General features: G+C 40.8%; 1 protein-coding gene across 3 annotated transcripts in view; it reads left to right on the top strand.

The window, feature by feature from the left end:
- Positions 1-13,303, top strand: part of HGD (homogentisate 1,2-dioxygenase) — a 41,191-nt gene that overhangs the window by 11,134 nt on the left and 16,754 nt on the right. For all 3 annotated transcript variants that reach the window (XM_028504557.2, XM_036018143.1, XM_036018144.1), the window contains exons 5-6: positions 10,914-10,973; positions 12,660-12,751. In XM_028504557.2, the coding sequence (XP_028360358.1) occupies positions 10,914-10,973; positions 12,660-12,751 (152 nt within the window). The remainder of the gene's footprint in view (positions 1-10,913; positions 10,974-12,659; positions 12,752-13,303) is intronic.

Genomic DNA, 13,303 nt, shown 5'->3' with positions numbered 1-13,303 from the left:
CCATCTTTCCCAGTTTTCCACTGGCCTGTATATTGCCTGTGAGCATATTGGGAAAAGTCAGTCCCTGCTCCAACCACCAACCCTGCAGACACAGTCCTATGCCAAGATGCAAGGTTGGGTTTTCAGCTCTTGCCTCTTTTTCCTTCTGATGTTCAGGGCCCTAGTGTGGAACACAGTTTGTACAACCAACCTGAGGACCCTTTCTTCACTTTGTCCTTGAGTTTCACCTGGGTTGCTAATCCGATACCATTTTACTACCTTTTCTGCCACACTCTGGGGTTAGGAATGCATCTGGCAGACTGTCCTCATTTAATCACTTACCTCATTCATTTAACCATTTACCTCATTCATTTAACTATTTACTTTCCTGCTCATCTCATAAAGGACCATAAACCATTCTGGCCAAAATCACTGCTAATTCTCTGAGAATTTACTTGATTCCTCAGTGGATTGCATCTCAAATTCTCTCATTTCTCTCATAGAGTTACAATGGCCACATTTGTTTGTTTTTGATTAATAAATAGACCAGACTTCTTAAAATGTGATTCCATCTTCCATTAGAAAATATAAAGAATGGATAACTGTACTTTGGTAGGATTCCTGGTTGGGTAAAATAAATTAAACATTTATTATTTACTAGTTTTGTTATGTTGATAGGGTATTTGGGCCACAATAAGTTTTCCATTTTCTGCACGCAGCATACAAAATCCCCAACCAAGTTTCTGAGAGTTCTCTCAAGTACAGCCAAAGTGTATGCTATGCAAAGGAGGTGTTGGTGGAATTGGTGGTGGTAAAGGATGGTGGAATTGTTGGTGGTTGTAAAGTCAGCAAGTAAGACAAAATTAAGTATAAATAAGATTATAACAGAAAAAATCCCTTAAATTATCCTTAAAGTATAAGATGCTTGGTTTTATGTGTGCTACTCTGTATGTGCACTAGATTTGAGAACCATGGAGCTACACTAAAGGAAGGATTACAGAAAAAATCCATAGGCAGATGTTTGGGAATTCAAGTCGTGGGCCATTTAAGATCACTACTAAAAAAACTAGTGGTTATTTAATATCTAGGAGTGAAGTGGGGATTTTTAGTGCCCTTCCCGCTTATATCATCCATATCAGTTATCCAAGCTCTATAACCTTAATATGTCTTCTTAGATTTGATTGTGGTTGTGAGGGCAATGGTGGAGACCACTTACTTTCTATTTTAGTCAATATTTAGGGTAGAGGGGTAAACCTAGCCTTTAAGGAAAATGTGACTCTACTGTGAATGTGATATGTAGTATATACAGTATTGTCCTTTTATTTTTTCTTTTTAATATATTTTATTGATTATCCTATTACAGTTGTCCCATTTCCCCCCTTTATTCCCCTTCACCCTGCACACTCCTCCCATCCACATTCCCCACCCTTAGTTCATGTCCACGGGTCATACATATAAGTTCCTTGTCTTCTCCATTTCCTATACTATTCTTAACACCCTCATGTCTATTTTCTACCTACCATTTCTGCTTCTTATTCCCTGTACCTTTTCCCCATTCCTCTCCTCCCCTTTCCCACTGATAACCCTCAATACAATCTCCATTTCTATAATTCTATTCCTGTTCTAATTGTTTCCTTAATTCATTTTTCTTTTCTTATATTTTTTGGGTTCAGTAGTTGATAGTTGTGAGTTTGTTGTCATTTTACTGTTTGTATTTTTTATCTTCCTTTTCTTAGATAAGTCCCTTTCACATTTCATATAATAAGGGCTTAGTGATGATGAACTCTTTTAACTTGACCTTATCTGGAAAGCACTTTATCTGCTCTTCCATTCTAAATGATAGCTTTGCTGGATAGAGTAATCTTGGATGTAGGTCCTTACCTTTCAGGACTTGGAATACTTCTTTCCAGTACCTTCTTGCCTGCAAGGTTTTTTTTGAGAAATCAGTTGATAGTCTAATGGGAACTCCTTTGTAGGTAACTGTCCCCTTTTCTCTTGCTGCTTTTAAGATTCTCTCCTTATCTTTAATCTTGGCTAATGTAATTATGTGTCTTAGTGTGTGCTTCCTTGGGTCCAACTTCTTTGGGACTCTCTGAGCTTCCTGGACTTCCTGGAAGTCTATTTCCTTTGTCAGATTGGGGAAGTTCTCCTTCAGTATGTTTTCAAATAAGTTTTCAATTTCTTGCTCTTCCTCTTCTCCTTCTGGCACCCTTATAATTTGGATGTTGGAACATTTAAGGATGTCCTGGAGGCTCCTCAGCATCTTCTCAATTTTTTGAATTCTTGTTTCTTCATTCTGTTATGGTTGAATGTTTAGTTCTTCCTTCTGCTCCAAACCATTGATTTGAGTCCTGGTTTCCTTCCCACCACAGTTGGCTCCCTGTACATTTTCCTTTATTTTACTTTACATAACCTTCATTTTTCTTCTATTTTGTGACCATACTCAACCAATTTTGTGAGCATTCTGATTATCAGCATTTTGAACTGTGCATCTGATTGGTTGGCTATCTCTTCATTGCTTAGTTGTATTTTTTCTGGAGCTTTGATCTGCTCTTTCATTTGGACCACTTTTTTTTTTGTCTTGGTGAGCTTGTTACACAGGAAGGGGCAGAGCCTTAGGTGTTCACCAGGGTGGGGCAACCCATGTCAGTGCATTGTGATGCTGTATGTGGGGAAGGGGTCTGAGAGGTAAAAGTGCCAATTGCTATGCTCTCTGTAGGTTTTCAGTCACTCCCCTGCTACCCCCAAGCAAAGTGGGTCCTTCTGATGCTGATTCCCTGGTTGGTGGGCTTGTGTATGTTCTAGGACCCTGTGGGTCTCTCCAACAAACTTTCCTGTGAGGCTGGGTATTTCTCCTGCCACCTCAACCCCCACAGGTTTTTTCAGTCTGAGGTTTTGAGCCTTTATTTCCTGGCACTGGAACCCTGGGTTGCGAGATCTCTCTCGCCCCCCAGTTGTTACTCCTGATTTATCCGAGAGTGAATGTGGGACCGCCTGGTCTACCAGCCGCCTCCTTGCCTCAGTCCTCTTCACCCAGCTGCCTGTGTCCACCCCTCCTACCAGTCTGGTTGAATGTTTCTCCTTTAACTCCTTGGCTGTCAGACTTCCATACACTTCAATTTTCTGAAAGTTCTGGTTGGTTTTTGTTTTTAAATTTGTTGTCATCCTTCTTTGGGTTGTGCAAGGAGGCACAGTGTATCTACCTATGCCTCCATCTTGACCAGAAGTTAATCCTTTTGTTATATATTATTATTTCTGTAACTACTATTGTTACATTTCATTTAACACAAATGCACCTTTTTATAATATTATTTTTGGGTACAAGTGGCTTACCAATGATAGCTAACCTTGTTTTGATAAAATTTTTCTGGTTTTGTCTTATTGTTAAGGTAATATACCTTTATAAAAACTCAAATGACATAAAATTAACAAAATCAGAAATGGAAATCTCCCACCATAGGTGAGAGTCAAGTATGCCATTTAGGCATGTTAATCCATTATTTCATAAACAACACAAATCTTCGGAGGGAAGTTTGAGGCAACTGCATTAATAAGCACAAGTTAATATAGAGGCAATAAAATAGATGCATCAAAGTTTTCTGTTTACTTTTTAGTAGCTCTTCAATGGATGTTTATTTTCTGCCCCCATCCCATGTGTCCCATTTTAAACTTTACATTTCTCCTGAACTTGTTTGGTGCCTTTCCCCATTTTGAATTCCTTCAAACACTTTCTATATGGTGGTCACCAAATGAATCTCTTCTCCAATATTTCCCCTGCTCATTTTTAACCTTGTGCTCACATACGTAGGGATAGATGCTCCCCAGAACTCAATAGTGTCTCTGTGAACACCAGCCCCCTCAAGGCCATAGTTTATCCTCTGCCATCCTGCTTCCGTTGCCCTGATACACACACCCTGGCTGTTCATACTACATCTATGCTTTTGCGTTTTCATTTATACCTTCTTGACAAGTTAATATTTCTTTCCAATTTGATGCTTCATTAATAACCAAAGCAATCTGAGTTCCTCACTTTCCCCCCTCATAACCTCTTCCCACTATGTACCCCAGACTCTCACCAGGAAAGTCTGAGAAAATTATAATGAGGGATCTATCTGATAATCTTTCCCAGAAGCCTGTATGGTAGGCATATCTCCACCCATCACTGATCAAATCAAATAATCCGTCAGCCTCAACTCCCATTAGTCATCTCTGGGAACCAGAAGATCTGAGAATTACCTAATGTTTCCTCCATGAGAACATCATGTCATGTGCTATCATCATTGTCATCTCTTTGATACCCTCCCAGGAAAAGTGAGGAGTATACCCTCAAAACGATCACCTTCTTTTAGAGTATATTTAATGAATTGTCTAAGAATCAATGCAAACTCTTTTTAAGTGTATTTAAATTTAGCCTGTAGGCATAAAACAAGCTCAATCCCTTAATATCTTATACAAGAAATAGAACCCCCCTGACTGTGTGGCTTGGTAGATTGGGCATTGTCCTGCAAAATGAAGGGTCACAGGTTCCATTCCCAATCAGGGTCAGGGCACATGCCTGGATTGTGGGCCAGACCCCTGGTTGGGGTTGGGGGTGAGCGAGAGGGTAGATGATTGATATTTCTCTCACACATTAAAGTTTCTGTCCCTCTCTTTCTCCTTTCCTTCTTCTCTCTCTAAAAATAGATAAATAAAATCTTTTAGACAAAATAAATATACGTAATTGTTTTCATTATTTACCTTCCAACTTCTGGATCCTCAGAATTTTATCTAACAAACCTGCATCCAAGTTAACTGATTTTACAGATTTCAATTAGTATTTCTGAATCAGTATTCCTCTTAAAAGGTCAGAGTCCTTTAAAGTTTATCTTTTTTACACTACATCTCCAACCTCTTGATTGTTGGAAAGTCAGACTCTTGACCTAGTGAAGCCTCAGCTGGGGAAATTACCTTCTAGTTCTCAGTATAATTTGGACCAAGTGATAAACATCTCAAAGCTAATTAAAGACTACATCATAAAGTTACCTCTGCCTCCAGGATATGCAAATTATCAAAACGTTTCAAACAGTACACCTATTCAAGATCTTTGCTGTCTAATTTACCATACTGTTCAGGTCTCACAATCCTAAAAGGGCCCCTTCCCTCCAAAGATATCTTGGATGTTCCACCTCTTCAAGCTTTTAATTCCTTATAATTCAGCCTACCATGACCATTCTATTGAAACCATTTATACCTTCTTTAAACAATAGTAATGCAACTCCCATTAATACATGTTTTTATTTAAAACTTACATAAAATCATCAATGCCCAATAATCCCACCAATGCAGAGGTAACAACTTCTAATGTTTTGGTTTCTTTCCAGTCCTTTTCCCTCTGTGTGTGTGTGTGTGTGTGTGTGTGTGTGTGTGTGTGTGTAAAGATCCAGGGTCCCATGCAGCCACAGACCAAAAATAATTGAAAGTAACTTCAATTTTCATTTATTTCTCCTGAAAACATTCAAGAAGTTCCAATGTATGGCCCACAATGTTACTTTTAACAATCCCCTTCCCCCACTTTTCCCCAGACTCCAACACTCTCACATCCTGAGGTTTGCATCTCCATCATCTTCATATGTCCTGAAGTGTCCAGCACATGCCTTCTTTCAAACGGAATCACAAATATTTGTTGAATATGCTCCCTGATAGCTTGCATCCCACTAGCCTGTAAATAGACAAGATTCTGTTTCCCTAAACGCACTCGCTGGCGTTTGCCAGCATGGCAGGGCACGTTGCCCTGTCCGGCCCTTTCTGACAGCTTCCTGGCTCTTTTTACAGTACATCTCCATCAACTTGTGTTTCACTCCTCAGAGAGATGCTGGAGCTGTCTGCAAACCAGATTATTTCATTGTGTCTGTCTCTTACTTTCCATGTGTAAGAACTTAAATAGGCCTTGTGCCAGGACTTAATCCTGAGGGAACATTCCTGTTTATGTTTCTCTTCCAAAGTCATTTCTACGTATTCACTACCTTGTTTTCCTATCAAACAGTGGCCCAATTTCCAGGGTCTTCTGTAACAGGTCCCTTGAGGGCAGAGACCATCAGGTTCATCTCCAGCACCTACGATAAGTCTTGGCACACAAAAAGGTTCAGTGAATCATTTGAATGAATTAATATAAGAAGATCAGACAAGAATGCTGTCACTAAAGGACCTTAGCAGGATCCAGGTCCCAGGAGTCAGCCTGGACCAAGGCGACTCAGCGCTGGAGAAAAGCAGTCAAGAAGGTCAGATTGGGGGACCAAGCACAAGACCATTAAAAGGAGGCAAAGCCCAGGTTCAGGAGCCAAGGAGATCATGAATAGTCTGGGAAGCCTACTGAGACAGCCTGAGAGTAAAAGGGTGTATGTTATTAAGAGAGTCAGAATATTGGCCTCATTTCTTAGTAGAAAAAAATGACCTGCTCTAAACCATCTGTGTTTTCACTTCTAAAACAGAGGTGATGATAATCATAGGAGTCTCAGAGAGTTGTTGTGATAATTAAATGTCATACAACTAATATTTATTGTGACTACCATGTTTCATGCTCTATGCTATGTGCTGAGTAATGGATTTAATGTCCTTAGCTTTATACTCAAGAGTAAGGCCAAATAGGAATCCAGGTTTGTTTGTTTTTTTCCATGAAAAAAAATGTTATCCCACAAAGGCTCCCACAAAGGCTCATCTCTTTCGTAGCTACATGAAAGACTTCTGAAAGTCCAAATGAAGCTCAGTGACTTGAATCCTCCTTACCTGTGCTTCTGTCTATTACCTCATAGTACTACAAAGAACTCAAAGCCTGATTTTCCCCACATCAATCATGTTGCCTTTTTCCTCAAATTGATAGATTTGCTGAGGCAGTCAGTGAGTTACTGTTTTATTTCATTTGTTGCCCTCCACCGCTGCTGTCCATGCCGCCTTCCCTAGTGGGGACTGAAACTCACTGTAGTGGATTACCCTGGGCCTCTCCTAGCCATGGCTGGGCTAATAAATGCTAACACAGTATAATTGCTACTGTATCTACAAGTTATTTCCAAATTCTTCAGTAGGTGGTACCAACGTTTAATGATGTGTCTACCTCTAACCAGCCAGTGGTGTTGAGGATATCTAACCTAATATAATTGAGTCCAAGGCAGTTTTATAGGGAATCTCAGTAAATCAGAGTCTCAGTGTTGAAAAGTATACTTGAATCATCCGGTCCTGTTCTTCTGACTCCAGAAATAACTGAGGTCAATTCTCATTTCCTTTTTTGTTCCTGGACGTAAATTTCAAGTCTTGATCATTAAATGTTGCCACTAATGCCCAGTCTTTCTCTTTTGGTGATCTTAAAGAATTTTTAATTCTAACTTTCAACTCCCTTGAATGTACTTTTCAAATTACTTTGACCACCTCATTTATAGCAAGTAAAAGTTCATTTTCCAGTAGAATTGTAGAATACAGCTGCAAAATATGTGAAGCAATGATAGAATTGAAAGGAGAATTAGAAGAATCCCGTTATAGTTGGAAATGCCAACACCCCTCTCCCAACAGTTGATAGAACAACTGGACAAAAATCAGAAAGGACATGAAAGAAAGGAGGGGTTTTCACATGTAGATAGAACTGACTCACATTTTAGAAATACTCTTTGGACTTTCAGAAACATTTATCAATTTACTAGCTATTGCCTGAATGTCATTTAGACTTCCAAAAATCTCACAGATTTGATTTAGTCTTGTTCTTTGAGATATTAACAATGTTCTCAGTACCTTGTATTTATTCATTCAATCATTCAACATAAATTTATGAAAATTCACTAGAGTTAAGACACTGGGTACTGTAACGGATTTCATTCTTTTTGAAGTGTTTAATAATTAAATTCTCAGGAGGGTTATTTAGAAATAATATATAGTATGAATAAAATAAACTGTTAAAAAGTTATAGGACTAAATCGGTTAACAAATTCCCTTTATTATTTTCAGAAGCTCTTCTCTGAAGAGAATTATGGAATTACAGCTTACTCCAGCACCCCATTGTTACATGTAAGAAAAAGCACAGTCCAGGGAGAGAAAATGACTTGCCTGAGTTCACAGAGTAAATGGGAACAGAGACAGTAGCAGAATCCAAGTGTCCTGGCTCAGTCCAATGCACAGCGCCCCTCGTGCTGGCCGTGGATCAGGCAGTAGCTGCTCCACAGCATGCAATTAAGCTGCACATCTGGATTTAGCAGACGACTTTATCCTTCACTCCATGGACACTTCCTGTTTATCCTTTCCTCAGTTCTTCCTCCTTACATTCAGCAAGATCTCACACCAAAGCTCCAGAAAAGTTCTTTGAGGCCACTGCCTCATCTAGGATGTGATCCCTATTGAAGGCGTACTCTGCATCATCATGTAGGTTCCTTTCCACCTGTGACCTCAGGCTCTCTTTCCTCATGGCTTAAAGTCTGATGTTCTCCAGAAGACTTTGAAAAACTAAAAACCTAACCAACTCAACCCATCAGCCTCTCTGGTTCAATCTTTCCCACTCATAGAAGATGAACCTATTTTCTAGAGGCCAGAACTTTATATCTACTCACAACAGGTATTTTAATTTCAGGAATATCTAAAGAAGGGGTTGTGTCAGTGAAACAAACCAGGCAGTGCTGCCTCTATTACTGGGAATCCCTCCCCTTTCTTCTCTCCCTCCGCTTCCTTCTCACCCCTCCCCCTCCCTCTCTTCTTCTTTTTCCTTCCTTCCTTCCTTCTTTCCTTCCTTCCTTCCCTCTTTTCTTTCTCCTTCTCCCTCTTCTCCTCCCTCTTCTCCTCCTCCTCCTCCTCCTCCTCCTCCTTCTTCTTCTTCTTCTTCTCCTTCTTCTTCCCCTTCTTCTCCTTCTCCTTCCCCTTCTTCTCCTTCTTCTCCTCCTCCTCCTCCACCTCCTTCTGTTCCTCCTCCCCCTTCTTCTCCTTGTCTCTCTCTCTCTCTTTCCCCTTATTTTCTTGCTCTTTTACTTAAGTTTTATAAATCCTTAGACTTATATTATTTAAACATTTTTGCTACTTGGTAATTGGCATGTCACTGCCACATCTGGCCCAAGATGCCACAGCTTAGTTGATTGATTTATCGGTTGATTGGTTCATCAGTTGACTGAATGGGCTTTTCTTAACATGGCTCAGCAATACAAGAATCATAGAATCTCTGGGTTGGGTGTGCTGATCCTTAAACTGTAGCTGCACATTAGAAAAGCTTTTATAAAATACTGATGCCTGGGCCCCACCTTCACAGATTCTGATTTAATTTGGTTGTAGGTCTCAAAGACTGCACATGTAATTCTCATGAATAAACAGAGTTCATAACCTCTGGATAGATCTATAAGGTTGTTCAGGCAACCATTGATCTGATACTTAAATCTCTTCCATTGGGAAAGCCAGAATGGTGACTCTTCTTGGAACCAAGATTCTAGGTAGTATTGTCTTCCAGACTTTTCCTGGGTACACAAACTCTGTGTTGCTGGCTATAGAGGAAAGTAGCAGGTAATGCCTAGTAATAGACCAGAGCCTCCCCTCAAAAAGCCAGCAATGCTTAGCAGTGGCCCTTCCTGATGTCAGGGAATACCCTCCTAGGTAATGTTCTCAACCAGGGGAAATTTGTCCCCCAGGTGACATTTGACAACAGGAACACTTTGGGTTGTTACAGCTTGAGAGGGTGTTATTGGCATCTAGTGAGTAGGAGTCAGGGATGCTGCTAAAAATCCTTACAATGCACAGGACCAACCCCAGAACAAAGACTTATTTGATGCAAAATACCAATAGCACCAAGGGTGAGAAACCCTTTCCTAGACCCTTGCTCTCAGGTTCCTCCTCCTGCCCCAAGAAATACCATCCTCAATTCATGAGACCTAACCTTTTCCTTCTTTCCGAAGCATGATTTCAGCAATGTTTTTCAAGTCAACACTTTACATCCTTTTTAAGTAGTCTCAGAATGTGATGATCTGTGTTGCTTTTAAGAAATAAAGGCTGCTATCTGACTGTGTATATTAGAGAGGCAGAACAATCCCAGTGCTGCTGTTTCTACTTGCTGCTCACTTCCCCTGCCAGGCTGCCTCTTTGAAAGACAGAATGATCTGATCCCAATTATTTAATGGAGGCCCTGGCTAGCCAGCCTTGACCAGGCAGCCAGTGGCATCAGTCTTTGGGTTGTAGGTCATTCCATGGTATGTCCCGAGGCTGCTGGGTTTATCAGCTGCCAGCCTGGTTGGGTCAGGCCAGCTGCCAGGTTGATTAATAAGCACCAGGTTGACTCTTTGAGTAGGAAATAGACTTGCTGATTTTTCTCCCTACTTCCTTAGATCATTTCATTATTAAATTAAAGATTGTTGTGATTTAAACTGAACTGTCAGGCAGCCTGGGGACACACATGGGGTTTGGTAAAAAAAATTGAACCTGGTACTGCATTTACCAAATTCAGTCTCAGCTGGGTGCTTTTTCTTTCTCTTCAAGAAATAATTCAAAACTCCAAGGGCTGGAAGTAGAAGTAGAACCTTCCCCTGCAGTGTCACACAGAGGGGCTGGCATGCCAGCAAAGGGAGCTGATTATAAATAGCATTGAAAGCAGCATCAGTCAAAACTCACTGATGTGCCTGAGCAAAATGTTAAAAGAAACAGTTTCTGAAATAAGAAGCAATGATCTTTTCTCTAAATTGTTTTAATTTGAAGTGTTAATGAACAAAGACTATGTGTGTGTGTATGTGTGTATGCATGCATATGGGTTAAACACACACACAGAGAGCCCAGCTGAGCCCCTTTAAGAAAATGATAGTAATTATTAAATTTAAAATAACAAAAACACAAGTAGTCAGAGCTTCACAGGGAGCAGCTGTCCTTTTTCTATGTAATCAATGCTTTTTATATAGAAAGTCTATAGTTTCCCCTTGCAAAATCATTTTCATGTTTATATATATTTTTTCCAGCTTAGATGGAAACCATTTGAGATTCCAAAAGCATCTCAGAAGAAGGTGGACTTTGTGAGTGTAAGTCAATACTACCTACACCTTCCCACTGCTCGTTCTCCTCTCTTCTGCAGTGAGTGATCCAGCCGTTTGTGGGCTGAGTGCCCAGCAGAAGCAGCCTTAGAGGCAGGTAGCCGACACAGCGCCATCTGCCTCTGCTTTTAGCTGTGGGGGGATGTCTTACTTCTAGGCACCGTCTCATGCCTGACACCAAAGGGCACTGGTGAGCTATTTACTACGTCTCTGAAAAGCTAATGGAAATTGAACTTTTACTTTCCTGGGTTCCTTTGATTTTGGAACAAAGACTCCTTTGATAGTCTGATGAAGCCTGTGTTCTTAAATCATAAATCAAATTGCATAAAATTACAAAGAAGATGATTTTATTGAAATGCAATGATAAAAATATTAAAACAAATTTGGTTTGGTTTATAGTAACATGTATGCTTCCTTATTAATGCACTAAATCACAAAATCTATGAGCAAGTCTTATAGCTCTGGTGATTAGAAGTATGAGCAAAAATTACATTTTGGGATATCTATAACAACTATAATGTGATATAAAAATATACCTGGTTTCTATCAATGTCAAGGTCAGAAGAACTTCTAATACTCCTGTAGAACTTCTAATACTCCATTGAAAGAAATGATAAATTTCCATCAGAGATCAGTGAAAATAAACATGTCATTTTTCTTGTCCAAATTCAGGAACTTACTGAAATGGACCCCTGGGCTAGAATAGGATTAACTCAGGCTAGCAACTGTAGCTAGTGCAACACTAATTAGAAGTTCTGCTTGGTAGTAATAGGTGCTGAGAGTATAGGAATATCTGTGCTCAAAGCAAGGAGTGTGTAGGGGAAAAGGAGAGGAGCTACAAGGTAAGGCCCAAGGAAGCTAATGGAGGATTCTGCAAACTGACCTCAGTTTGTGGTTTATTTAGGGAGAGTTCAGGTGTCTAGCCACAGGCCCAACTGTTTGGATCATGTTGAACTCCTTATCCATACGAAGTACTCCAAACCCTGTGCAGACTCATCTAAATGGAACCCGAACCTTCAAATGCAACAGGAAGTCCCCACCCTGTGTGAATTATGGATATCTGGAGGAGCAAAACTGTCTCTTTTTGGGCTCTCATTCTGCAGGTCTGGGGCTGAGAGCTGTTTTACAAGGCCTGTGTGTTCCCGTTTCTTGGATGGTTGGTTATTGGCAGAGGATTATAGTTGGTCGGAGCACGCCCCTTTGCCTTGTTCTGGAGAGATCAGGGCTGACCCTATTCATAAGCAGAGGGCCGCCCACATGGTCTGGTGTATTTGAGAGGCATTAACTGGTCCTTAATGATGCTACCTTCCTCCCTGGGCCTCCCGGATACCTGATTTTACATTCAATAGAAACTCTCCTTCAGGTTGATAATAAGTAGAAAATGATAAAATGCCAAGTAATGAACTGATGCTTTGTAGGTTCACCTGATGCAGCTATTAAAACAATCCAGATCTAGGGCCATGACTGGCAACTGGGGTGAGCTGCCACCCACCAAACATAAATCAATAGACTCTGGGCTCCCCAGAGGCAGTCTGGATCTGGCATGTCCCACTGGTCCCAAAGGGAAGATGCTAGTAGTAGGACTTTGTCTCATGGCCCTCATGGACAGGAGGAATGATGGCCTTTTTATCACCGTTCATGTTCACCCTTCCCTCTCCTGTGGGTCTCTCCCAGGGCCTGCACACCTTGTGTGGAGCTGGGGACATCAGGTCTAACAATGGGCTCGCCATCCACATGTCCCTCTGCAACACCTCCATGAAGGACAGGTAAGTGGCTCCATGCTCAGGGAGGACATCCCCACTCCCCAAAAGCTGCTGATCAGAGGGTACATTTAGGGTTGTTATTTTTGTCCTTGTTTCCCCCCCTGGAGCAATGTTGGTATGCATTTATTAATAATGGCAATAAATGAGTAGTTCTATCTTGATCAACTCCCGTGACATAAACAAGAATGTCACATAACAGTGCAAATAAAAAAACGATGATGGGACACTGGAAAGCTGGAGTAGTCCAAGAGGCATTTTGACTTTAACCCAGTTTGGGGTAGAATATTCTTAATTTCTAAGGTTCCGAGGACTTTTCTTGAGTCGAAAGTCACACTGCATGAACAGCCACTAGGACCAGCTGTTGATGGCAGGTCAAGTTAACAGACTTTGTATAAACTTAAGGTTTCTAAATAGTGGAGCTTAACAGCTTAACCCTGGCTGCTGTGGCTTAGCAGATTGAGCACTGGCCTGTGAACCAAAGAGTTGCCTGTTCGATTCCCAGTCAGGGCACATGCCTGGGTTGTGGGCCAGGTCCCCAGTAGGGGGCACATGAGA

The sequence above is a fragment of the Phyllostomus discolor genome, chromosome 2, assembly GCF_004126475.2.
Source record: "Phyllostomus discolor isolate MPI-MPIP mPhyDis1 chromosome 2, mPhyDis1.pri.v3, whole genome shotgun sequence".
Classification (NCBI taxonomy): domain Eukaryota; kingdom Metazoa; phylum Chordata; class Mammalia; order Chiroptera; family Phyllostomidae; genus Phyllostomus; species Phyllostomus discolor.
The sequence above is the reverse complement of the archived record's forward strand: the minus strand, read 5'-3'. Positions and strand labels throughout refer to the sequence as shown.